Source organism: Barbus barbus (genome assembly GCF_936440315.1).
Source record: "Barbus barbus genome assembly, chromosome: 1".
NCBI lineage: Eukaryota > Metazoa > Chordata > Actinopteri > Cypriniformes > Cyprinidae > Barbus > Barbus barbus.
In genome coordinates, this window is record NC_136729.1 from 12,787,896 (window position 1) to 12,815,704 (window position 27,809).

The window sequence follows — 27,809 nt, forward strand, 5'->3', positions numbered from 1 at the left end:
TGTCACGCTGTGTGTTTAGGTCGAGGTAGAGGAGAGGGGGGTTTCTACCAAAGAAGCAGTGAGGAAGGAGAGGGCGGTTTTGGTCGAAGCGTTGGAGAGATCCATCGCAGTCAGAGCTGGGATGACAGGTATTCTCAATTTATAATTTTTTTTATTGTAAATTATTATGTAGTTTTGTAAGTCATTTAAAAAAATCATTTAATTTTATTTTTTTGTGGTATTTTCCCTATTGTGGTCTCAGTTTGTTGCTTTAACTCTCGTCTCAATAAATATAAAATCCTTTTATCAGCATACAGTCTAGATTTGGATGGCTGTTGAGGCAAATCAAAAGCTGTCTAAATAAGCCTTTGTCTCTTTTCATTCTGCAGAAGTGAGAGACGTTTTGAGAAACCTCTGCGGAGGGAAGGTGTGCGTCTGGGTTTCGAGGAGGGGGTTCCGGGTGCCAGAAAGGAGTTCATTCGCTCTGATAGCGACAACTGGCGCACGCTGAGAGAGGAGCAGGAGGAGACAGGAGAGCTTGGTGGCAGCTGGAGACTCACCGGCTCACGGAGAGATGGTAACACAGTACACATTTACATTTGGCACATAAAAGGAATAGTTCACCCTGTATGTATGTATGTATGTATGTATGTATGTATGTATGTATGTATGTATGTATGTATGTATGTATGTATGTATGTATGTATGTATGTATGTATGTATGTATGTATGTATGTATGTATGTATGTATGTATGTATGTATGTATGTATGTATGTATGTATGTATGTATGTAATTTTAATCTCTTTTTGGCTGAACACTTTTTTTAGTGGATTACTTGAGGTGTACCATGAGTAAATGGAGCTTGAGGTTTGTTAAATATACATTCAAAAGTTTGTGGTCAGTAAGAGAAAAACATATTCATCAAGGATGCATTACATTCATAAAAAGACATTATGATAGAGAAAAAAAATAAATATATATATTTAATTAATTAAATTAAATGCTGTTCTTTTAAATGTTCTATTCATCAAAGAATCCTGAACAAATTGTTTAGTTTCCTCAAAAATATTTAGCAGCTCAGCTGTTTTCAACACTGAGATGTTTTTTGAGCAGCAAATCAGCATATTAGTATGATTTCTGAAGGATCATGTGACACTGAAGACTGGCGTAATGACTGCAGAAAATAAAACTATATTAAAATAATTTAAACAAGAAAGGTTATAGTAAATAATATTTCTGATTTACTGTATTTTACCACCCTCAAACTTTTGAACATTAGTGTATAAACTTGTGCTGCTTTTTGCTAGATGGTGTTCCTCGCTCGGCCGGTTGGCGTGAACACTCTGGTCCGGGTGAAGTTCGCCGCAGAAAGTTTGACTTCGACTTCCGGGATGGAGGGAATGAGGGAGGCAGACAGAGAGTAGGCAGCGAAGGAGCAGAAGAGGAGAGAGATGGTCTGCCAGAGTGGTGCACAGATGAGGAAGATGGAGAAATGGGAACCTTTGATTCTTCTGGAGCGTTTATGTCTATTAAGGTGAGACCATAAGATCTAGTCTCTATTGATTTATAATCTAGAGTTTTCTTTTCTTAAAATTTTTCAACTCTTCTATTGTCTTAGAAGGGCCCGAAAGACCCCATTCCAGAAGAGGAGTTTGAGTTCCAGGGGTTGGAGGATGAGGAAGAGGACTATGCTAATCAAGAGAAGAATGGTGCTGGTGCTGAAAAAAGCGAGAAAGGTGGGATCAAAAATGGAAAATAGACACTTAAAGGAACACTCCACTTTTTTTGGAAATAGGCTCATTTTCCAACTCCCCAAGAGTTAAACAGTTGAGTTCTACCGTTTTCGAATCCATTCAGCCGATCTCTGGGTCTGGCAGTAGCACTTTTAGCTTAGTTTAGCATAGGTCATTGAATCGGATTAGACCATTAGCATCTCGCTCAAAAATTACCAAAGAGTTTTAATATTTTTCCTATTTAAAACTTCACTCTTCTGTAGTTACATTGTGTACTAAGAGTGATGGAAAACGAAAAGTTGTGATTTTCTTGGCCGAACTGGCTAGGAACTATACTCTCATTCCGGTGTAATAATCAAGGAACTTTGCGCAATGATATTACGCAGCGCCTCAAAGTATTCCCCAGCTAGGTATGGGGACTACTTTCAGGCGCTGCAAGGCAAGGCTAGTTTATTTATATAGCACATTTCATACACGGTGGTAATTCAAAGTGCTTTACATAAAAGAAAGTGAATAGTCATTAAAAATAATAATCACAGCAATAAAAACAGGGAATTAAAAAAATAATAATTAAAAACAAGGAATTTTAAAATGATGTAGATCTATGATCTATGCTGCGTAATATCATTGCTATGTATGGGGACTACTTTCAGGCATCTTAGTACAGGATGTAAGTTTTAAATAGGAAAAATATCGAAAATCTTGGGTCATTTTTGAGCGAGATGCTAATGGTCTAATCAGATTCAATGATCTATGCTAAGCTAAGCTAAAAGTGCTACCGCCAGACCCAGAGATCGGCTGAATGGATTCGAAAATGGTAAAACTCAACTGTTTAACTCCTTGGAGAGTTGGAAAATGAGCCAAAAAAAATTCCAAAAAAAGTGGAGTGTTCCTTTAAAGCACAGTTCTTGCAAAAATGTATATGAGTGCTTTGTGTGAGGAAAAATTAAATTATTTTGTACACAAATACAATTTAAACACTGCTGTGAAGTTGTCTGAGTTTTACAAAAATCTTTGAAGTGTTTAATTAAAATATGATATATTAAGGAAATCAAACTTGCTTCCTTTGATCTCATCACACTCTCGTTTTTCTCTTTCTATAGATGTCATTGACTCTGCTCCTGTGTCTGAAACTGAAGTGAAACCAGTTTCTCCTTCCCCTCCTTCTCCTCTCCCTCAATCTCTTCCTGCTCCGGTCCCTGAGGCTGTGCCCTCTGCTACCCCCTCTGGCTTGGAGGAGCCTCAGCCTGCCCCCTCCATTCCCAACAAACTACCAAGTGAAGGTACTTTTTTTTTCTTAATTGATTTTTCTATATATGAGAATGAGAATGAGCTTTATTGGCCAAGTATGTTTACACATACAAGGAATTTGTTGTAGTGACAGAAGCTCCACAGTGCAACAGAAAGACAGCAATAGGACAGCACACAGATAATAAAAACAAAATAACAACAAATAGCCAATAACCAATGTACAAAGCAGCAAAAAAAACAAAAAAAACTATATATAATATAGACAACTATGTATGTACAGGTCAAGTATGTACAAATTAGAAATTAGAAAAATATAATACGTGAGTGTGGTGAATGGATAATGTATTAGTTGTGTGTTCCACGTTTATTATTGAGTGTTCATGAGATGTATTGACTGAGGGAAGAAACTGTTTCTGTGTCTGGTTGTTCTGGTGCACAGAGCTCTGTAGCGTCGACCAGATGGTAACCGTTCAAAGAGGGAGTGTGCTGGGTGTGAGGGGTCCAGAGTGATTTTACCAGCCCTTTTGCTCACTCTGGATAAGTACAGTTCTTGGAGAGTGGGGAGGGTTGTACCAATGATTCGCTCAGCAGTCCGGACTACCCTCCGTAGTCTTCTGAGGTCAGATTTGGTAGCTGAGCTGAACCAGACAGTTATTGAGGTGCAGAGGATGGATTCAATGATGGCGGAGTAGAACTGTTTCAGCAGCTCCTGTGGCAGGTTGAACTTCCTCAGCTGGAGAAGAAAGCACAACCTCTGCTGGGCCTTCCTGACAATGGAGTCAATGTGAATGTCCCACTTCAGGTCCTGAGAGATGGCAAACAGGATCCTCGCATAAGTCCCTGGTCTGTCCAGATGCTGCAGGATGAAGTGCAGTCCCATGTTGACTGCATCATCCACAGACCTGTTTGCTCTGTAGGCAAACTGCAGGGGGTCCAGTAAGGGTCCGGTGATGTCCTTCAGATAAGCCAAAACCAGTCTTTCAAATGATTTCATGGCTACAGACGTTAGGGCCACAGGTCTATAGTCATTAAGTCCAGTAATTTTGGGTTTCTTTGGGATGGGGGATGATGGTGGAGCGTTTGAAGCATGAGGGGACTTCACACAGCTCCAGTGATCTATTGAAGATCTGTGTGAAGATGGGGGCCAGCTGATCAGCACAGATTTTTAGGCAGGCTGGTGACACACCGTCTGGACCAGGTGCTTTCCTCCTTTTGTTCTTCCTGAAGACCTGGCACACATCATCTTTGCTGATTTGAATTGTAGGTGTCCTGGGGTCGACAATATAAATGGCCCGGTGGCCCGGACGTACTTTTAAAACCGTCAGGGCCACCAGATCGCTCCAACCACTAGCCCGGTGGGGCCAGTAAAAATAATGCCTCGATTAAAAAAAGTCTCATTTCACATTAATTACCTGTGGTTCTGTGTTTTGATTTCTGTTAAATCGTCTCGGTAACCACCGCTAACACGTTACGTGATCCCGACAGCCTTACGCTCCGTCTGCACCACCTTGCTCGCTCCCGCGGTTACGCGCGCAAACTGCACACTGCTGCTCAGCACCTACCTATAGCTACTATTAAGCTAGGCTACATGTTTCTGAAACCCCCATCACCCGGCCAAACGCCGGGTAAAAAAAGAGAAGGCAAGGAAGAGAAAATCACCATAGGAATTGAGGGAAAGCGAAAGGGAATACGAAAAGAAAAGGCAGAGAAAGTTTCAGCCCCAGTGGCGAGACCGCTGGAATTGGCTGGGCTTAGGGGTGTGCGATATGACGATTTTTGATCGTGGACGATAAAAATGTCTCCACGATCTGCTTTTGAAGAAATATCGTAGTATCGTGCTACAGCACACATTGTCAAATACAGTTCTGGTGCCTCCGTCTCTATATACTGTACAACACGACATACAGCAGTAGAGTTACTCTGACAGGACACTGCACTTATTCGCGATCGCAAAAGTACATTATTTGCACACAAGCCTTGCTGGTTAAATGTTTAATTCACGCGCTGGTCTGTCGTGTGCTTTTTATGAGCGCATACACCTGAAGCACGCGCACTAAAACGCCTGTCTAACAGCGCCTGATTACTCAACTAACTTATTTTTTGCGCTAATACTGTCAAAACACACAAGGTTTACATACAGACTCAGTTGGTTATCTCTAAAATGAAAGTAAATAGTTAAGAGAGAAACGGATGCGTGCCTGTATATTAGATGCGTGCAGCTCTTAAAGGGACAGGACACTAAACATGCTGTCGACTGTCATTAAAGGGATAGTTCACCCTAAAATTTAATTTCTGGCATTATTTACTCACATGTTGTCCCAAACCTCTATTAATTTCTTGTGCTGAACACAAAATAAGATATTTTGAAGAATGAGGGTAACCAAACAGTTGCTGGTCCACATTGACTTTGATAGTAGGAAAGAAAATAGCATTTATGTTCAGCAGAAGAAAGAAACTCATTCAGGTTTAAAACAACTTTTGAGTAAATGATGGTATAAAAATAAAACATTATGACAGAATTGACAAACAGATGACAGAATATTTATTTTTGGGGGAACTATTAATTTAACGTTAACAAAACAACAAAACACAAAGAGAAAAATCACTCACTATTCTTGACTGAAAATCTTTAACACAGTTGCTTTAGGAATCAGTCTATCTAGTGTTTTATTTTTATATTTGTTCATTCAATTCATTGAATGCTCTGCTAAATACACCTATTGTACCTGAAAATAAAGCACTGTTTGTTTTATTTGTATATTATGTGTATTTGTAATGTGTATCTTTGTTCTTATTTTTTAATAAGAAAGATAGAATGAACAAAGATTTTTATCTTCGCCCACTTTGGCCTAAATATCTGCCATGTCTTTTTTTTGTAAGGGCCAGTGGCAAATTTCCCTTATTGTCTACCCCTGGGGAGAGAGGGGTTGCTGGAGGTGTTAATGGTTGTGTGAAGAGGTGTTCTGGGCGGGAGTGGGGTGATCGTTCAAAGCGACAAAAGAACTCGTTTAAGTCGTCTGCCAGGTGTTGATTCTCCAGAGTGCTGGGGGATGGTGTCTTGTAACTGGTGATATCCTTCATTCCTATCCACACTGAAGCAGGATCACAGGAAGAGAATTAGGAATTAGAAATATATATATGTATATGTGTGTATATATATATATGTGTGTGTATGTGTATATATGTATATATATGTATATGGATGATGCTTCACTGTTTATTGTCTTTTCTGTAGTGTTATCAGAGGCCATGTTAGATTTGAGCCCCAGTGCCTCCTCCAGTCTGCCTTCATCGCCTCCCTCTTCGTCCTCTGCTGCTACTGACCTCCCACCACCGGGGGGTGATATTGAGGATGATGAGGGCATGAAGCACCTGCAACAGGTACCACAGAAAATGAGTTCTGAGAGTAACAGATAAAATAACATTTGACTGAATATAAAAGATGAAAGGTTCAGCTGCTAAAAAAAATGGTCATTTTGAATGTGTTTTAGTTATCATCTGCATATATTGATTGTATTAGCAGTATCCACCAACGTAGTGATGTCATTGTTAACTCTTTTATATGTGCAAGGGTTAGTCAATCACAACAAGGTTATTTATATGTACAGTGTAGAATTGTAAAAACATTGCTTAATTCCTAGCCAGAAAGAAGGTGGGAAAATTCTAGTCCATTTATATTTTTTATTATAATTTATTTATAATTATTTGTTGTACTAGACACCTGGGTTAACAGTACATAGACTAAATTATTGTTGATCTTTTTTATTGTAATAGCTCATTTATAATACATTGTTATTGTTCTAGAAACTTGGATCTACAAGTATACTTTCCATTAAAAAAAATGCTATTAAAAGTGTAGAATATGTCTCCTCTTTAGATAAATTACATTGCTTATACCACACTTTAATTCTTTTAGTGGAAAATAGTTTTTGATGGTGATTTATGTGTGTAGGAGGCAGAGAAGATGGTGGCAGCGCTCCAGGACACATCTTTAGAGGAAGACTGTTTCACCCAGACTCTTCAGGAGAGCAGAAACACAGCCTCTGCTCTTCCTCTCTCCCATGACTCTGCCATGAAATGGTTTTACAAAGACCCGCAAGGAGAGATTCAGGGTACGCAAGCATTCTCTCATAGGAGGTCAACTCATGCATATGGAGCAGTGCTTTGAGTATAGTTCGTTAATACCGTCTCTTTTGTCTGTTCCGTCTCTCTCAGGTCCTTTCAGTACAGTGGAGATGTGTGAATGGTTTCAGGCAGGGTATTTCGCCATGAACCTGCTTGTTAAACGTGGTTGTGATGAAGGATTTCAGCCGCTGGGAGAAGTCATTAAGATGTGGGGGCGTGTGCCTTTCGCCCCTGGCCCCTCCCCTCCGCCCCTCCTGGTGAGGAAGCAAGCTGACCTTCGCCCTCACCCACCCCGAGGGGTAATTGTGAGTCTCTGGGTGGAAGGGTGAATGTTTGGGCATTAGTTACACAAGGGGTTATTTGCATTCTGGGGAGTTTGTCTCATCCATTAGTTTTTATATTCATTCAAAAGGGAATAAGCTGGTTTGTAAAGTTGTCTCTGTTTATCTCTGTGTGTATTTGTCTAAATTTGCATGTGCGTTCAACTGGAGTGTGTGCAGGGTGTCTTAAAGTACTAACATATTCAAATCTCCCTTTTCAAAATGTAAAACTATGAGCATTTTGTAATTGGTAAAACAAAAGTCTTTAATGTTTGTGTAGGTCCTAAATTTATTTACTGAAATGCTTTTATTATACTTTTACTCTGTTCTAACATTTGAAATCAAAGAAATTAGGATAGCCATGAAGATTAGTAATTTGTTTCTGTTAAAATAAAAATCTTTTTATTATTATGAAATATTTTATTTTATTATTTTACAGTACAATAATATTGCTACTTTGGAGCATTAACAAATGTAAAAGCTTCGAAATCATTCTGCATTGTTGTATATAACGTGAAATTTTGCAGTGTAAATCTTTGCTATAGACTGCATTTATACTGATTTATAAGTGAATACCATTAAGCTAAAAAATATTCTTTTAAGCCATCTTAGAGAACATTATTAAAAAAAAACCTGGTTCTTTTTGATGTTAGAATACCAGTATTCACTAAATATGAAAAATATAAGAAATATTTAGTTTAATTTGTTTAATTATATTGCTGTTTTTTACAGTTTGCGTAAACGTCTTGATACATATAAGTTCAAATAATTATAATGTATAATTACATATATTTCCTTAAACGTGGATATCATGTGTTTGTAAATGTGCTTATGTGTGTCTCTTATGAGTCTCTCTCATGAATAAATGCATGAGATAAATCAGTCTGTCATGGGTTAATGCGTGATATTGACCTCTCTGTTTTTCAGGGTAATATAGATCAGGAGCGGCTGAAGAAGCAGCAGGAATTAGCTGCTGCCACGGCTCTTTACCAGCAACAGCAGCTGTTCCAACTCATGAACAGGTGAGTTTGTGTGTCTTTTTGCAGTGTCGCGGAGTACACTTAATGTATTTAAGACTGTATTACAACCCTCTATGTGTGTTTTTTTTTTTTTTTTTTTTTTTTCTTGTAGGTGTGGAGAGCAGGGTATGATGCCGTCTTTGAACAGGTCGATGTCAGTGCCAGATACAGGGTCCATGTGGGACATGCATACCTCAGCCTCACAGCCAGCAGGTGCACACACAAAACGCTTAAAGTCATCCTTTCTTTACTCACACACTTGCTTCTGAAAATAAACTTTCTTTCACGCTCTCTCTTTTCTTTGAGCAGGCGGTGAGGCCAGTCTATGGGACTTAATGAATTCTTCAACTCAGGGTCCAATTCTAGAACAGCTTCAGAAGGTGAGAGTTGTCGCTGATGGCCTCTGCACTGGACTCAAACTCCTGTTCTTATTGCATTGCATTGTATTGTGTTCCAGCTACATGAGAGAAGAGAAGCTGAACTCAGGGCCAAGCGTGAGGAAGAGGAAAGAAAACGGAGGGATGAAAAAAGGCGAGAAGAGCAGAAAAGGAGAGCGGAGGAGGAGCTTTACAGGCGCAAACAGGTATTATAGCCATGTGTTAAAATGATATAAATTTTATATAATATAAATTCAAATACAAATTATTTAAAATTATATTAATATCAATATTCGTTAATCAAATAAATGCAGTTGCATTAGAGACGATTTTCAAAAACATACAAATCTTATCAACTCCAAACTTTTGAATGGTAGTGTAAAATTAATTTTGTTTTAGTAGTTATTTATTTGTGTACTTTTCTCTGTCACACTCCATCTCTTTCTTCATATCTTGGTTTTTCTTTTTCCCAGCAGCAGGATTTGCTGATGAAGTTGCTCCAGCAGGCTCCACGCCAGGGTTCCTCTGGCTCCGGGTCGAGCTGGAGCGGAGGACCCATCCCTGGGCTGGGAAAGCAGACCAAGCCCCTCAACCTCCTGGATGTCCAGCAGGAGGCTGAAAGAATGCACAAACAACAACACAGAGTCCAGCAGCAGCAGAGGGTAAGACACACACACACAAACATCACTGGTGTGCAGTCCTGAAAATCAAAATAAATACATTATGGGTGTCTCTCTCTACAGTGGGGTGATGCCTCTTCGTTGTGGGGAGCGGCTGGATCTTTGGATGGAAAGGTGGGTGGTGGTGGCAGCCCCTCTGGTGGAGGGATGGGCGTCTGGGACGAGGCCCTCAAGAACCAGAGCACACTTCGCAACAACATGGGGCTGAAGAACAGCAGCAGCAGTCCCTCACTGAGGTAAACACAAACCACTAACAGCTTTTCAGTGGCACATACTAATATCTAGAGCAATAGCTTGTTTGCAATCACATGATTCTGATGAGATGCGAAATTCAGATGGAGGGCAGGAAGTGAAAAGCTGAAGGGATGAAATGCAGGAAAGTCCATATTGTACTGGTTTAGACACTATTACAAGAGAAAATTATAAACAGAAAATCGCAACATGTTATAAAGAGCTAAATACTTGCCTGCCATCCAGATATAGGCTAAGCAACTAACCCTGATTGCAAACAAGCTATTTCGAAAGTGAATCCCACATTTATGAGGGATGCGGTATGTACAGGGTATGTGGCCATTGGTCCTGTCCTGTTAGCAGCACAAAAACCAAAACATTTATTCAAATTCTGAATTGATTATAGCCTAGAAAGCGAGCAAATAGCATTTCTATATAATCACTAAAAAGCTGTCACCCACTTTTAATTCCATTATAATCAATGAATTTCTCTAATCTGCAAATATAATGTCTTCTTTACATTGTGTCTACGAGTGGCATTTAGCATTGAGTGAATTCTGACTCTCACGCTGAATCCCTGTATCTATTTGTTTCTTTATTAATATCTTAATATATTATATCGTATATTAACCATTTGCACACATGAGCATTATTCGGCTCCCCCTGGCCACTATACATGCCACTATATCATAATCATTAATGACCAGAAAGATCTTGTTTATATATTAAAAAGTATATCAAACTGGTAATCAAACCCTTGACCTTGGCATTACTAGCACTACGCTCAAACAATCCAAAGTGTTAGTTCTAGCTTAACTGTTTGTATGTGTTTCTACAGTGAGCAGTACATGATGAGAGGCCGTAAACACACTGAGGAGGAGGAGCGGCTGTTGAAGCTCCTGCAGGGGATGAAGTCCCAGGACGGCTTCACCACCTGGTGTGAACAGATGCTGCATGCGCTCAACACCTCCGCCAATAACTCCTCCTCTTCCCAGGATGGTAAGACATCTCTCTTTTAGGATTTGCACACATATTGCAATAATCTGAAATACAAATTCTCTTTTGACAACATCTGTAAAAACAAACAGAAGATGTGTACAGTAAACACACACTTGTTAGCCTAGCAGGCCCGAGAGTTTCTAAAGCAAAAATGTGAGCGTGTGTTTGTGTTCACAGTGCCTACCATTGTGGCGTACCTGAAGGAGGTGGAGTCCCCGTATGAGGTGTTGAACTTTATCTGCTCCTACCTGGGCGACACTGTCGAAGCCAAAGAGTTCGCCAGACAGTTCCTGGAGCGCCGTGCCAAACAGAAAGCTAACCACCAGAGACAGCAGCAGCAGGTGTGTGTGACCGGAAGATATAGAGTCATTGTGCGGGGCTGTTTGCCTACTCCTAATAAAAATCTTGGTCCTCTCTTATAGCTCTCTAAAGAGATGGCTGGACTTAGCATGAACAACTTCCCTCTGCAGGTATGAGTAAAATTCTAAATTGACAGTGATTTATTTGACACAGAGGGCAGAACCAAGTCTTAGTTGTCGTTTATCAGATTTTGCCTCATTCTCACATTCTTTTTGTCTGTTAGGATACGGTTCGAGGAATGAATCCCAGTGCCCTGCAGTCAATGTTCCAGGCAGTGCATTCTGGGAAGGGGGGTTTGATCTATGATCAGGCAGCAAAGCTGAAGAAGAAACAGCCCATGATGCTACACTCTGACCCAAGCATCTTAGGTAACCTGTTTTCCTCTTATACAGCATGAGCAGAGTAGTCTGATTCCTGAACAAACGACTCCTGTCAGCTAGTTATTTTTATTGAATCAAAACAACCGTGTAGAACAATGGTTGTTTTTAGAAAACCTTTAAATTTTTAGTGAACTTTTGAAAAACAATTACATACTTTTTAGCGAATTAAACGCATACAATTTAGAACTTACTGTGTTATGTTGTGGGTAAGTCTTGTGGCACTTAAAGGGGTCCTATGACATTGCTAAAAATAACATTAGTGATAAAATAACAATATAACAATTGGTGAAATGCAGAAATGTTTATGCGGTTTAAAGGTGCCATAGAATGCTTTTGATACAGTATTTTAAATTGTTCTCTGATATCTACACAGAAGGTATGTGGCTTAGGTAAGGGCAAAAAATCTCCAGAAACGATTTTACATGTCCATTTACAACCCTAGGATTTCTGCCTAGAATGAAACGGTCTGTTATTGGTTTATTTGGCAGGGTCATGAATAATAATGAGCTCTGCTCTGATTGGCTGTTTCACAGTACGGCTCATCAGCAAGAAGGAAGCACAGGGAGGAAAATATATATTTAAATACTTTCTCTCGCAGTTATATCGTCGGGTAATTATACTGTATATAAAACGCGGGCATCAGGGAGCCGTTATTAATATGCGAGGCATTGAAACTGCTTTTGAACGATCCATCGATCGCGTTATAGTTCACTTTCAAGAGACGCGATCACACAAACTATGTTTACATTATGGAGCAACAGTACTTACCACACATTTCACAAGATCAGATGCTTGTCAGTGGTGCTCAGGATCTGTAAGTCATTCGCCATCATCCTCATCTCTCCTTACTGAGAGTGAAATCTTATGTACTGTAACAGGCTACCGCTAGCAAGGAGCTAACCATGTCCCTTTAGTGGCTCGCGTTATTTGCTTTCTGTGCCTTTCTGAATACAGACACCAACCCATCCCTGCACTTCACACCCCCTGCACGGCCTGGAACATAACATTTATTGTGTTATTTTCGCTGTTGTCCGCGCTTCTTTATTTACAATACCTGCAGAGCTTCTGATGGTTCGGCCGGCTTAGAACAAGGACGGGTTTATGCAAATGTTGGGGGCGTAGTGATCCTGACTGTTGCGTCACAGTCGGTGTTATGTTCTGATTCGCCTCAGTGGTCTTTTTTAATCACGAGATTTACATATGAAGGAGAAAACTATGGTGTTTGAGGCTCACTGTATGTCATTTCCATGTACAGAACTGTTATTATTTAAATATGCCAGGGTAAAGACAGTTTTTCATTCTATGGCACCTTTAAGGTTAAAAAAACACATTATTTTCCACATACTGTACATTATTGTTACTCCTCTGTGCCCCGCATTTCTGAAACGCGTCAATTTTTACAAGCGCTCATCGTTCTGAGAAGCGAGGCCTGCTCTGATTGGCCAGCTATCCAGTGTGTTGTGATTGGCCGAATACCTCAAGCGTGAGACGGAAATGTTACGCCCCCCCCCCCCCCCCCCCCCCTTACCGAATTGTGATGCCGTGTCCCGGCGAGGCGACACAAAAACAATAAAACCAGACCTGCCAACCTGTACGCATTTTGCGTAGCGGGCACGTATTTTGACCTCAAAGTACGCAGGTACAATTTGTCACTTTAAACTACGCAAAAACGCCTTTGTGCAGCACAAACCAATCAAGCAACAGCAAAGAAAGAGCACTTCGACCAATCAGAGCGCGGGGTTCATTCCCCATCTAGCAAGTGGGATAATTGAAAAATGCGTAGACCTATCAATAAAAAGAGACTACAAATAGACAGCAAAACAAAATCCCGCTCGGTCTCGTATCTCTTTTACTCCCGCCGTCTGATTTCTTAAAAGAGGACAGTACACACGGTACTTACAACTAAGGTAAACGGGTTGGGGTGGATGTGGAAAGTTAAAATATTGAGTTGAGTTAACTTAATCCTCTGGAGTCGATGTGATTGCATTGATATTCTAGACAAACTGAATAGAATAAAAGCACACATTCATATTCAGTCAGATCTGCTGCGGTTTATTTGTGTTCATATAGCTGCACTCACTGAACAGCGTCCTAATAATTAGGGCTTTTAGTCCAAAAAAGTGCACGCACTTGGATAAATACTGATATATTTGCACTAGAGCTTCGCCCGTGTCTAATAAACCTTTAAAAAAGTCTTACCGGACTATTCACATCTGCGTTCAGCTACTGACAGAGCAGACAGTTACCGTGTTTGAGTAACCGCTTCACAAACAGTCTTTTCAACTACACAGTATTATTTCTGTATTACAGTCATTCATAAGTTAATAGTTCAGATATAAACATTGATGTTTATGGTAGCGATCAAAATAGATCTTTTGAAAGTTAACTTGCTTCAAATAACGTTTGTGTCGATTTCATTGTTTCACCACTAGGTGCAGACAAGTGACTTAAAAATGTATTTGTGATTGAATCAAGAGATTCGTTTAAAAACGCTGATTCATCCGGTAAAGAAACAAGTGAAGTATTTGAGAGACATTAAATCATTCATTCAAACCACTTTTTCATCATTTTAATATGAACTAAATATATTATAAATACATATTAATTTAAATGCTTAATAATTCGTTCAAATTAAACACTTTTAAATAGACTGCAGCAATAATATTTTGTCACACATTATTTTGTTTCGTGGGAGAATCGTGAGCTCTGTTTGAGACAAAAAAAATCGTGATTCTCAATTTATCCAGAATCATGCAGCTGTCGTATGTGACTGAGTGCATACCTTTGGGAAATATCTAACATGAATAACGTTATCCTAACACTGCATCATTTTCAAGCTAGTTTGCCTATTCACCTGGCATTTAAGTTGGCAAAGTAGTGTAAAGTTATGTGCTCGGTGACAGAAAAGTGTGTGTGTGTTCATGACTTACAGCTAAAAAAACAAACAAAAAAAAAACATGACATCAGATGAGGCCACTGACAGGGAGAGAGGGAGCAGCAAACCTAAAAAGAAACCAAAAAGAGTCCATGCCCCACAGCAGTTCCTCACAAAATGAGGATATATCATATACCCCCCTGTTGCCATCACACAAGTGGTACTCAAAAAAAATTTCAAAGGTTGGCAGGTCTGTAAAACCCATTATAAACGAGGTATTTGTTGCATCCAGTGGGGACATAATTACTGATTTATAGTGACTTGTACTGTCTTTTTACATGTCGCGTTGCCTCGCGCTGCGTAAGCATTACCATGTCTCCATTTGTGAAACGTACTGAAAGGTTGCGAGTAAGAAGCGTCAGACTGTCCTTGCAAAGTTGGAATTGCCCCACTTTATAGAAATGGCCTTTGTGCAAGCCAGCATTGTAGGCTAATGTTACTCTTCCAGGTTCAGGAAATAATCCTCCGTAAAATGCGCTGCACAGTGCGCACACTATCATATTTGGGTTGAGCTGTTCTGGAACAGTGTTGTAAATGCAACTTAACTACTGATTTCTAGTTGTGTCCTCTTTTGGAAGCCCAAACAAAGTACTTTCACAACGAGAAACGGCGTCTCCAGGACATGGCGCCGACGGCAGCAACAATACTACAGCGAGAATAATAGTTCCGCCTTCTTTCATTGCGTATACATTTGGGCAGTGTTTTGCAAATCTTCCCAAACAGTGACATAGACGTGGGGGTGTTTGAATGAGCCGTTTTAGGAGGGCGTGGCAGGAATCTTAACTTTAATATAGAATATCTCTTTGGTTTTGAGACTTTAGTCTTTGCAACTTTAGGGATCTTATCTATGCATGAACAGCTTGTAACACTCCAAAGAGAAAGGAAAACTTGAAATCGCATCATACAACCCCTTTAAATGGCATCATTTAAAAGTGGAATTGCATTTTTCCAAATATTTCTTCCTAAAATGCTCTAAAAGAACATAAAGACGATTCAACTTTTTTTATGCTTTGTGCGCAAGGGTTGGAATTTTTCTGAAATGAAATTTTGCTCTGGAATGAAATGTTCTGTTTAACTGCGAGAAGCTATTCAATAGTTTGGGGTTAGTAAGGTTTTTTTTTTTTTTTTTTTTATAAAAATACTTTTATTTGGCAGATGCATTTAATTCAAAAGTGACAGTGAACACTTCAAATATGAAAGAAAAGATTTCAATTTCAATTAAATGCTGTTCTTTACTCTTCAAATCAACAAAGAATTCTGAAAGGCTGACACAAAATATTAAGCATCTCAACTGTTTTCAACTTTGATTATAAGAAATGTTTCTTGAGCACCAAATCAGCATATGATAATGATTTCTGAAGGCTCTTGTGACACTGAAGACTGGGGTAATTATGCTGAAAATTCAGCTTTGCCATCACAGGAATAAATTATATTTAGGGGCCAAGCACCGAAGATGCGATGGCACCTATTGTATCCGTTGGTGTTCTTTTCCGCCTCCTCCTGTTTCTTCCGCTTTTGAGTCTATAGCAGCCCATAGAACCGATTGCGGGAAAGTTGTAAAATTTGGCACACTGATAGAGGAGTCTAAATACTAACCACAGCAAGTTTGGAGTCTTTAACTCTCTAGCGCCACCTCTTGTCCAAAGTTTCACTCATGTTTATGCTAATAACTTTTGAACCATAAGGCACAAAATGAATTTTTTTTTTAGCTTTTTCCTCTGAATCCTTTGCTCAAGCCGAGTTGAATGAAGTCCAAAATTTAAAAATCGTAAGGTTTAGTTTTTCCGCTATTTTTAATTGTTCGTAAAACCTACTTTTTCGAACTCATCCTAGCCGGATTGTCCATTTTACCCCAAAATTGGCTCAGATCATCTTCAGACCATGCTGGCAAAAAGTTATGGAATTCAAGTTGATTCGTCCAACCGTTCTCGAATAACACCCTAACGAATCTGGCAAAATTAACGAAAAAATGGATCTGAGGTTACATAACCTCAACGGTTTGGCGTATTGAGACCAAACTTGGTGTGTGTTATAACAAGCATGACCTGAGGCTACCTGCTGTGTTTTGGTGCTGTGCCACGTAGTGGTCTGGAGATATGAAAAATGCATATTTTTGCTTGTAACTTTTGCTTATAACACTGGTTTGGCCAAAAATCACAAAACTGGTCTCTTTAGATTCGGTGCATCATGCCGAGTCATATCATCTCATCTCACATCATATCATATATCATCTTCAGACCATGCTGACAAAAAATTATGGATTCTGTGTTGATAAACCAAACTGTTTTCGCGTACCACAGCAAGGAATTTGAGGCATGATGCCAAAATGATACTTGAGGCTGTATCTCTGCAATGCTGTGGCATATTGACACCAAACTTTGTGTGTGTCATTGTCAACTCGCACAGAACACCACATCGTTTTGATAACAGAGCCACTTATTGGTCAAACGTTATGAGCCAATAAATCATATTACTAGAAGTTTATTTATGATTTTCTTAGCCATTTTGATTAAAATCATCATAAAATGGCTTCAATTACTTATTTCTGCAGTTGATCTGATGCTTGCTTCTGTAGTGCTTGGCCCCGTAATTGCTGCTTGCAGCTATATTTTAAAATGTATTTAAATAGAAAAGTTATTTTAAATTGTAGTAATATTTCACAATGTTACTTTTTTCCCCCTTGTGTTTTTGACCAAATAATTTCAGCCTTGGTGATCATAAGAAACTTCTTTCAAAAACAAATTCTTACCAACCCCAATCTTTTGAACGGTAGTGTAATTTTAATTCACTGTTGGCTGTTTTGTTTGATCATTTGGTATGCATCCGCTAAAGAACCTCTACAAAAATGTTACTACCTTTGAAATTGATTTTGTTTTCCTTTCTCTGTCTGTATCTCTTTAGGGTACTCATTCCATGGTGGCCCTGATCGGTATGGTCTAAATGAGATGGAGATGGTGGAAGAGTACTGAATCCACAGCAATAGCTACAAGAGGCCTTTAAACCCGCGGGTCCACCTAATCAGACTCCGCAAGTCGAATGTGCACTGCTTTGAGGGAGAGGGGTCTGGGGATAAGCCAGGAGTAAGGTATCAGTTTAGGGGTGGGTGGGTTTTGCGCTGGGAATAGAAGAATGTAATTCAACAGGGAAGGGAACAGGTGTGAATTTATTTTTGTGTGTTTTCGGGGGTTGGGGAGCGATAAAGTTCTGGCACTTACAGCACTAAGCACCTTACACTCAGACTAATGCACTTTATTAAGAGTTTTTTTCCCTTTTTTTCCGAGAAGATTTACTTGTATATTTATGTGGTATGCTTCAGAAATGTTACCATATATATATATATATATATATATATATATATATATATATATATATATATATATATATATATATATATATATATATATATATATATATACTGTGTGTGGAATCAGAACTGGAGTTTTTTGCTGGGAGGAAATGGTGGCGATTGGGGGACCATTGCGTGTTTCAGTTCAGACATTATCAGAAATACAAATCCTCTCTTTAAAGACAAACACTGTTGTTTTTATATACATATATATAAGTTTCTATTAAAAAAACGTAAAGCTATTATAAAAAAATTTTGATTATAAAACTTGAAGATTTGCACTCACATAAAATGCAAGTTAAAAAGAAAAAAAAAATGCGTTAGATTTAATAGAGATGAATATTTTTGTGATTGTGTGCCTGTGTTTGTATGTCTATACACGCATGTTTGATCGAGACGAATGAGTGCGTGTGCGCATGAGCGTTTAAAACATACCACTCTGCACAATGTATTTTTTTTTTAATCGCTTACTTAGACATACGATCAAAAGAGGCCATTTCATCGTTCAGAGTGATTTCTTTTTTATGAACCGAATGTGTGAATGTGAATGCTTTTGTACAAGAGGAACTGTGTGTATTACTCCTCTTGTAAATGTGCAGTATGTGAGCGAACGAATGAATTAATGAATGAAAGACAGACAGAGACAGAGAGAGGGGGGCAACGGCACAACACATCCTGTTTCACCAGCCCTTCAGTTCCCTGACAAAGACCTCTAGATTCAAACACAAAAGCTTTAGCCCATTTTACGCCAAACAGCATTCTTAGTTTTCATGGTGGGGAGTGCAAGAGACGTCTTTTCCTGCCTCCGCTGCCTCATCTTTGCCTCTGTGAGGTTTAAGAACATGTCATTAGCATCATTTTGTTTGTGTGTTGTTGAAGAGCTCAATCTTGTATACCTTTAGGAAATGGTTAATTGTGGTACGGATGTTGCATCGCGTGTGTGGTTTTTTTTCTGTCCCCACATGTGTGCCTAAGAACTAAAGGGCGAATGATTAGACTTCATTGCTGCCATTGAGACATTATTTTTTAGCAAAGGGGTGTGGTTTCCTTTGGAAGGCTCCGCCCCCACATGCCTCCCATGCTTATGAACCAAGAGCCTATCTCTGTACAGTTCTATTGTAGCCTGGGGATGCTTGGATGAAAAATGTTTGATATTTGGAGGATGTGACCTAACATTGCCTTTCTGTCCACTCTCTTGCTCTCAAGTGACTGAGGTTTTGACTATTTCTGGCTGGAAAAAAAAAAAAAAGATCGCAACAAACTGTGCAAGTGCACTCAGCGGTGCACAAAATGTCTGTATATTTTGTTACTTGTTCATTGTTGTTGTCGACGACAATGATGGTGATTTTATTTTTTTTTCTTTTAATGTTATATATGATTATATATATGAATCTATGAATATAAAACAAAGTATTGGACTACAAAGGAAGAGCACTTGGGGCTGCTACTTTTGTTTGTTTTGAAAATTTTCCTTGGATTTTTTTTAGTTGCCACCATGTGAAGTGCATTTGTGTACTTTTTTCTTTCCTTCTTAAAAAAAAAAAAAAAAAAAAAAAAAAAGTTGAATGTATTCCAAAAATGTAACTGTGTAGATGGAGTTGCTCAACACAGGATATCAAAGCGTAATTAGCAGGACGTCATCAGGAACGTAATCGAAAAGGCTACCACAAAAACACACTGCCTCTACAATCCTGTTCATACAGACTGACTACGAAAATGAGAACTTAAAAGATATTCTATTCCATACTGGAGTTTTGGTTGTTTACAAACCGCACAGACATTTGTGGGTGCTTTTCCCCCCTTTATTTTTGTGGTGATTGACGTTCTGCATTTGAGAATCATTTTGTCGGGAGGACTAATGGCATGATGTCAGACCCTCCCTTTGCATGTGGATATGAGCGCTGCCTATATAACTTGCTGACTGAAACAAACTTGGATCGCTGGAACACAATTTATGGAATTACATCAAAGATTTCTTCATGAACCTTTATCTTAAAGATAAAGGGTGTGCTTAGAAGAATCATAAAGGGAGACCATATTTGTTTACTGATCTTCTGTCCGTTTGTGTACCTTTGACTAATCTTTCTTTGTAATGGAGTCAAATTGATCATCAAGACGGAAGAAATGCTTTCTGTACCTGGACTGAAGGCAAAAATCAAGACTGCACAGATGACCTCTTGGTACTGTAAGATGCATATTGAATGCTTTAACATTTTTCCCTTTTACCCAGTAACTTTTTGGCTTGTGGATTATTTTGGATGGACATGTCTGATGGAATTGATGAGAACAACAACAAAAGAACACATGTATGACTTCAGATTTGCCAGATAATTCCTTGGACAGTGTGGTCATGTTTTATTATTTTTTGTTGTAAATTTTTAATTTTTCTCCTCTCTAAGGTGGGACGGGGTGTCATGGTCATCATCTTCATAAAGATAATAAAGGGACTAGCACTGCCCTGATACCCTCACTTTTCCTTTGCTTGAAAACTGAGGAACTTTCATTTGGGCTTGGAGAGCGCAGACAGAACGCCTGCTTTCTGTCAGCAGATGGACACTTCGAGAGATTTTGACGCCCTTGCATGAGACTCATTGTCCTTATGATGGTTGTTTCTCAGTCTGCTTCAGAACGCCATCACGCAAGCTTTACCGTAAATGGATAAGGGAAGTTTCAGACACATTGGGAGTTGTGGAAAAGTCCTTGGAATTTTCCCATGGATGATTTCTATTGAACAATGTTGATATAAAAGACTATACGTACAGTCTCCAAACTTGGTTACAATGTGGAGATTCAGAACAAATTCACGTTGTTCTCCGTTATGTAAAAAAGGATTAAAACTGCTCGGTCCAGGGTGCTAGCCAACGCAAAATTAATTTTTATTTTTTGGACTGGAATTGATTTTGTTGATGACTGAGAAATACTTTAAAAAAACAAAAAAAAAAAACTGTCTGACTTTTTTTTTTTTTTTTTTTGTATTGGCGATAAAGAACCAATAAGCTTCAACAGCTCTATCGCCACCTGCTGACTGCATGGCTGAAGTTCACCTTTGGCTTGAAGTTGTTACTGTGCTACAAGACGTCTGTTTGGTAATGAACGGTATTCATGTATTCATTCATTTGATTGGTTATATATGTTCATTCATTTAATGTTTCATCCATTTATTGATTTTCCTTCCCCTATTCCTTTCAAAAGTAATAACTGTTGAGCCATTTTAGGTTATGGTTTGTTCCGCTAACAAGGAAATACTTGGCAACCCCCAGAACATCCTATCCAAAAATAGTATTTTTTGAAGTTTTTACATAAAAAAAACACTTAAATCTACTCCTGATTTTAATTTTTTTTAAATGATGTGATGTTCTTCATATTGTTTATTTTAATTCTTCCTCCTTTTCTCTGTTTTGATTCGATCTTTGCTGTTCCAGATCTTCAGATGAAGACAGAGGCTCTCCAGTGCTTCGTGTTGCATCTCCACCTCCCCTTAATTCCTGTCCTCATCCTTCAGAGAAAGATCCCAAGGTCTGGAAGTTCAAACGGCACGTGAAATGATGACTGCATGACAAGAACTAAAACCCTGGAAGAAGTGGAGGCCTGCAGTTTCATTGCACCATATTCAGACTACTCAGAGGAACATGCTTCCTTGCTAGGAGGAGGGAGTGAACTGTGAATGCTGGAACAGTGAACTATGAGATCTCGAATCTGCACAGAATAGTTCTGCTCGGGTGCAGCCAGGGTCAAACACATTAATAACTGAAATACACCTGCATACACACACAAACCAAAAAACTGAATTGTTGATCACACACACACACACACACACTCACTGATATGGCTTAACACAGTTCCACTACACTTCATCTCTGGCTGCCATGTAAATAATGTATATAACCCTAACCCTTTTCCCTTTCTCTGTTGGGTTTTTGTTTGATTTTAGTTTCTTTTCTTTTTCTTCTCTTTTATGACATGCCTTAACAGTTCAGTTTTGCCTATTAAGGCACACTTAAGATGAGTGAAACAAAAAAAAAAAGTGTTAACAGTCAGCTCTGTGACACAATAGCGTGTGATTTTTTTTTTTTATTTAAGAAACCCTTGCAACATTATGAACCTCCGAAAGGATTTATATAACATTACAAATGATCCCCACAAAAGATGTGTAATTAATTCTTGGTTATAACTGGGCAAGTATGATACACCCTAATTTTAAAACAGTTTTTGCTTTGCGTTTTCAATACTTGAGGCAAAAACTTTTCCAGGTCAGAATTGTGTGTCAAATGTCATTTCTAAGCTCAAAATAGACGTGGCTGTGTAGAATTACTTTAACACATGCTTGAGTGTCAGCGTCAGCTGTTACTGAGCTAAAGATCAGAAAGGATGTGATTTGTTGGAGGAGGTGCTGCACGTGTCACTCTCTTTAAGATGATTAATTGTGTAATGTTGCAGGTCAGAGTAAACTAGAGATGCCTAATATCTTTACTGGTATGCAAAAATTAATGTTTTAAAATGTTAATGATGAAAAAATACACGTTTCTTATATTTCTTGATTCAGTGTGTGAAGCAACAATACTTTGATTGTCACAGAGCTGTGTTCATGTTAAAGGGATCAACTGAATAAGCGTGGCATTGGCTGATCCTAAATAAGATCTTCTACTAGTTATCCTTGCTATCACACGCATCTGAGGTGGATGGCTTTTGAAATTTCCAGAGATAAAATTCAAGAGAGGTCATAAGAAACCATTTTGACAATGTTTGAACATTATGTAAATAGTTTTTGGGGTTTCTGGTTTGTTTGAAGAAAAACAATAAATACTTCAGAATAAAAAACTTGTGTGGACTTTTCTCTCTATTTAGCATTTGACATTAAAATATAGGGGGTCAGTTGTGATGTTTATTTCACCTCCATAAAATATAAGAGTTTATAAAACAATTGATGGCATGTCTGCATCTCATGTAAGTGTAAACATTTTGCAAAGTACAATTTACAAAACATTTGAAATACTGATAAAAAAAAAATTGCAATATTGCGTTGCAATATATAAATGTACCCTTTGTTACAAAACATTGTCTTAGCTTATGTGGTTCCTGGGAGAGAGAGAAAAAAAAACAATCAATGCGTGAATTTTAAAAGTCAGTAGTAAAATACTGATTGTAAAACTTAAAATACTGATAGATTTTAAAATATTTGTGTTGAATGGTTTAGGCTACAGGGTTTGAAAAATGTACATGAAGAGTTCCAAACGCATCATTTCCAAGACAAGCATAGTGCAATATAGAGTTAAATATTCAGGGCAATTGCATAATATTCAAAATTAGCTTTATTTTTAAATATTGTAAAGGCAATAAAATGCTATGTAAATCAACAGTAAAAACAAAAAAGCACTGTAATACACACACACACACATATACATATAATATGAATATTTATTGTAAGGAATATTATTTAGAGAATCAAAAATCCAGTGAACTTCATAGTCTGCTGTGTTTACAAAGATAGGAAAAAGATTTTGCTGACAAGGTGTTATAGTGCAGGAAAACGAAATAGGTACCAACACATTGTAAATGAAATTAAATAAAACAATAAAACCAAAGTATGGAAGTTATTTAAAGTAGACAATGGGCATAATTACAATAATATGGATTTTGCAAAATTCCGTAGTTTTTACAAAATAATTCTGACAGCTGTGGTTGTCAGAATTATTTTGTAAAAAATACAGAAAAACTGTAAACACATTTACAGAACAAAACTGTACAATTTACAGTATTAAAGTGTAATTTACAAACAGGGACGGACATTTGAATGTAAACCACTAAATTCTCAAATGTAAATATTACTAATACAACCCAACAAAATCTCGAACCTTTTGTAAATGGTCTCTCAAACATTTGGATCCAATCCTCCATGTACGTCAACATTACTCGATCTCATTTCATGCCTTGGCATAGCATTTGGATATTACCATATCAATATGTTTTGCTAATAAAGTCAAATAAGTACTTTACTAAATTATTCACATATGTTATCCAGTAAATGCAGCTGTTATATTCATAGAGTTTGTGATAAAAGTACCTTTTGCAACGTATTACTTGAAGATATTGAACATTTATTTTTCTTTTGCCCATTTCCTATTTCATTTTGTGTTTACTTTAAAATACACATAACACATATAAACATTAAACATAAAGAAAGCCCTTAATTTAGAACATCATGATATTCTATTTTGTTTTCAAAACCATATTTCTCAGATTTTCTTATTAATGTAATGTTATTTTTTCTAGAAACGTTAGGGTTAGTTATGTCAAAATATATATATATTATACTATATATTACCTTTTGTAACACTGAATTCAAAATATATTTTTAATCTCTTTCTAATATGAAATCAGAAATTAAGAAGCTTATAAAAACTAAAATTGTAAAGCTTTTTTTATAATCTGATAAATTGGGTGTATAATAAGGAATAATAATTAGCATAATTTACAGATGTGCTGATACCTTTATCTCCATTAAGTGGGTACAGAATATAAAACATGAAAAATAAAGTTTCAGTACTGTATATAAAAATAATAATTACTTTGAAAAAAGAAAAATCCTTATGCATTATTTTTACAGTTGGTTTGATATCTTTATGTCAAATGGTGTCAGAGTTTAATGAATTTAAGATGGTACAGATGTATAAAACATATGAAAAACATGGATCCAGTACCATATATAAAAACAATAAAGCCATAATCTGAAAAACCAAGCCTTGTGCATTGTGGGAGATAATATTCTGAATATTTTACAGTTGTTTTGATATCTTTATCTCCAACGGTGTCAGAGTTTAATTCATTTGAGTAGGTACAGTACATAAAACATGAGAAATATGGATTCTATACTGTATATAAAAACAATAAAGACATAATCATAAAAAAAATAAGCCTTGTGCATTATAGGGAATAATATTTAGATATTTTTAACAGTTCGTAAGATACCTTCAAATCAGATGGTATTGTTGTTTAATGTATTTGTATTATTGCATACATTAAAAGTTGTAAAATTATTATAAAATGCATAACATGCTAATTCCAAAAACAGAGCCTTGTGCATAACAGGGATGTTTTTCAGAACATTTTAGTATTGGTTTTACGGTATAATGTAATGTAGTTAAATTGTTTAATGAATTTATATGGTTAATTTTTCATAATTATTTTTCTAAAAATTAAGCCTTGTGCAACGTAAAGGACAAATATTTATGTCTATCTGAGTTAGTTACGGCTCGAAACATAACAGGCGTTAAGAGTTTAATTGAAATGAAACCGAATGTCTAATGAATGTCAAACGTAAAACTAACTTTACCGCCGTCGAGGAATGTAGTTTCCGGAGGTGCTTCGACAGATTGGAGTCCCAGCTAACCAGTTACGTAACCGTTACGTAACGTATTGGTAATTTTTGGTAATTTCATGATTTACCAATAGGCAACGTAACCACGACGTCGTATGCATGTAATTACATTACCATCCCATTACCAACTCACAACGTCGTCAGTACGTCCTCCTAACGTAACAAGATAACCAAGAACGTCCCAGATTGGTACTCTAATCGTAATATGTTGGTAATTTAATGATTTACTGACAACGTAACTGCAACGTCGTATGCACGTAATGTATCTGTGTACATTCTTTATATGATTACCATAATCCTATTTAATTAAACTTCAGACACAAGATTAAACGTTCCTTAAAGATAAAATGTGTTTCTTTTCACAAAGTCAAATATGGACGACTGCTTTTAATATAGGAAATGAAGAAATAGATGTAGAAATAGTGTTATGTGCCACCGCACAACCTGCATATCCCATAGATTATTTGTTATTAATATTCGCAAACTATATGTAAATATACTGTATAGCCTATTTGGCATGGCAGAATCTGCCCCCTTTGGGTTATCTCGTTGAAAACGCTTGTGCTGTGTAGTACACCTGTTAACAATCATTTATATAATATGCCTATAATGCATCCTTAAAAACATATTAAACATCTCAGTAGTTCAAAAACCATAATAAACTACCTTTATATAGCCCTATTAATAAATTCACATTAATTACACCCATAGGAATGTAGAACTGTTAAATATATTGAAATATATTTTGAAAATATATTTAAAAAATACATAAAACAAAGTTTAAAAATTGTTCATGATGCATGTATTAATGTGTAATATATTCCTATTCATACGCCTTAGTTTTTAATCAATGTTTTTTCATTGTTATTTCTACACCACGTTTACCATTTCTAAAGCTATTATATTATATTATTATTATATTTACGTAAATTCTGCGTGACTTCTACGTGCTTTAACCCTCTGGTTGTGTTCGGGTCAAATTGCCCTGAATTTTTTTTTCTTTTTCCTGAAAATACTAGTTAACGTTATCGCATTGGACTCAAACTTACTGACTTTGCGCACATAGGGTACAAGTACTTCTCATAAATTTTTTTAGAATTTTCGTAATTTTTTGTGGGTTTTATTTCACCTAGTCACACTCGTTGTGTTCCCGGTCAAAAATGACCGGACTCCAAACAACTGCTTATAAATCTGTCATTATGCTATATTATCACTAAATATTGGATTCAATCTTTTTGTCAACTTGTTTTCTTTCATTTAGGACTGGTTTTGTGTTTCTATTTGCTTCTGATTAATCGTAAGCCTCATTTATCTGAGAGTAGGTACCTCATTTTTTGAGTGAAATTTTTTTTTTTTATGAATAATTTTCACAATATTAAACAAAAAATTAAAAAAAATTGCACTGTTTCTCACACTAGTGTACTTTAATGTTTAATCAGGAAGTTTGCTTTTAAATGCTTTTATTTTGTACAAAATTGCAAAAAGTCACACTCGTGGTGTTCCCGGTCAAAAATGACCGGACTCCAAACAACTGCTTATAAATCTGTCATTATGCTATATTATCACTAAATATTGGATTCAATCTTTTTGTCAACTTGTTTTCTTTCATTTAGGACTAGTTTTGTGTTTCTATTTGCTTCTGATTAATCGTAAGCCTCATTTATCTGAGAGTAGGTACCTCATTTTTTGAGTGAAATTTTTTTTTTTTATGAATAATTTTCACAATATTAAACAAAAAATAAAAAAAAATTGCACTGTTTCTCACACTAGTGTACTTTAATGTTTAATCAGGAAGTTTGCTTTTAAATGCTTTTATTTTGTACAAAATTGCAAAAAGTCACACTCGTGGTGTTCCCGGTCAAAAATGACCGGACTCCAAACAACTGCTTATAAATCTGTCAATATGCTATATTATCACTAAATATTGGATTCAATCTTTTTGTCAACTTGTTTTCTTTCATTTAGGACTGGTTTTGTGTTTCTATTTGCATCCGATTAATCGTAGGCCTCATTTATCTGAAAGTAGGCACCTCATTTTTTGAGTGAAAAAAGCATTTTTTATGAATAATTTTCACAATATGAGAGAAAAAATTATGAAAATTTGCACTGTTTCTCACACTAGTGTACTTTAATGTTTAATCAAGAAGTTTGCTTTTAAATGCTTTTATTTTGTACAAAATTGCACAAAGTAACACTTGTCAAAAATTGCCGGCCATTGAAAGTGAATGGGGAAGAATGAAAGAAACAACTAGTGTTCAGGAGCATGTTGTGCTTGCAAACAAAGACCTTGGACCATTGCATGTGTGGATGCATTTATACTCAAGCTATCACACACACACATGCGCACACACGCACGCGCACACACACACACACACACCCATCCATCCATGCATACAAACTATTTTATTACACCTATTTCATCCTACCCTGAACTGCATGCAATATCCTTTTATGAATAAAAAAGGATCTCTCTCTCTCTCTCACACACACACACACACACACACATGCTCAGACTGCCTTGTCTTTAGCCTGCATTGACTTCAAAAATAATCTTTTCTTTCACCACATATTCTAGACTACGGAGCCCCTTAGAGCTCATGGTGGTGGAAAGATTTCGGGGTGGGTGAAAAAAATTTGGGGTGGGAGGAAAAAATATTTTTCAAATCTTTTGCGTTCTCTCGCAAAGATGTTTGCGTT

At 37.2% G+C, this 27,809-nt stretch overlaps 1 protein-coding gene across 6 annotated transcripts in view; it reads left to right on the forward strand.

Moving 5' to 3' along the window:
• The window catches only part of LOC306870134 (GRB10-interacting GYF protein 1-like), a 43,063-nt gene extending 20,517 nt beyond the window's left edge, over nt 1–22,546 (forward strand). Inside the window, exons 7-27 of one of the 6 annotated variants that reach the window (XM_079417220.1) lie at nt 20–128; nt 369–556; nt 1,289–1,515; nt 1,600–1,717; nt 2,818–2,997; nt 6,201–6,346; nt 6,918–7,077; nt 7,181–7,395; nt 8,338–8,432; nt 8,542–8,642; nt 8,739–8,809; nt 8,887–9,012; nt 9,280–9,468; nt 9,550–9,722; nt 10,556–10,716; nt 10,894–11,057; nt 11,139–11,186; nt 11,300–11,444; nt 17,293–17,476; nt 20,725–20,823; nt 21,160–22,546. In XM_079417220.1, the coding sequence (XP_079273346.1) occupies nt 20–128; nt 369–556; nt 1,289–1,515; nt 1,600–1,717; nt 2,818–2,997; nt 6,201–6,346; nt 6,918–7,077; nt 7,181–7,395; nt 8,338–8,432; nt 8,542–8,642; nt 8,739–8,809; nt 8,887–9,012; nt 9,280–9,468; nt 9,550–9,722; nt 10,556–10,716; nt 10,894–11,057; nt 11,139–11,186; nt 11,300–11,444; nt 17,293–17,360 (2,684 nt within the window). In that variant the 3' untranslated portion in view covers nt 17,361–17,476; nt 20,725–20,823; nt 21,160–22,546. The remainder of the gene's footprint in view (nt 1–19; nt 129–368; nt 557–1,288; nt 1,516–1,599; nt 1,718–2,817; nt 2,998–6,200; nt 6,347–6,917; nt 7,078–7,180; nt 7,396–8,337; nt 8,433–8,541; nt 8,643–8,738; nt 8,810–8,886; nt 9,013–9,279; nt 9,469–9,549; nt 9,723–10,555; nt 10,717–10,893; nt 11,058–11,138; nt 11,187–11,299; nt 11,445–17,292; nt 17,477–20,724; nt 20,824–21,159) is intronic. The other 5 variants (XM_079417221.1, XM_079417222.1, XM_079417223.1 and 2 more) reach the window with 5 other exon arrangements.
• Nucleotides 22,547–27,809: the final 5,263 nt, after the last annotated feature.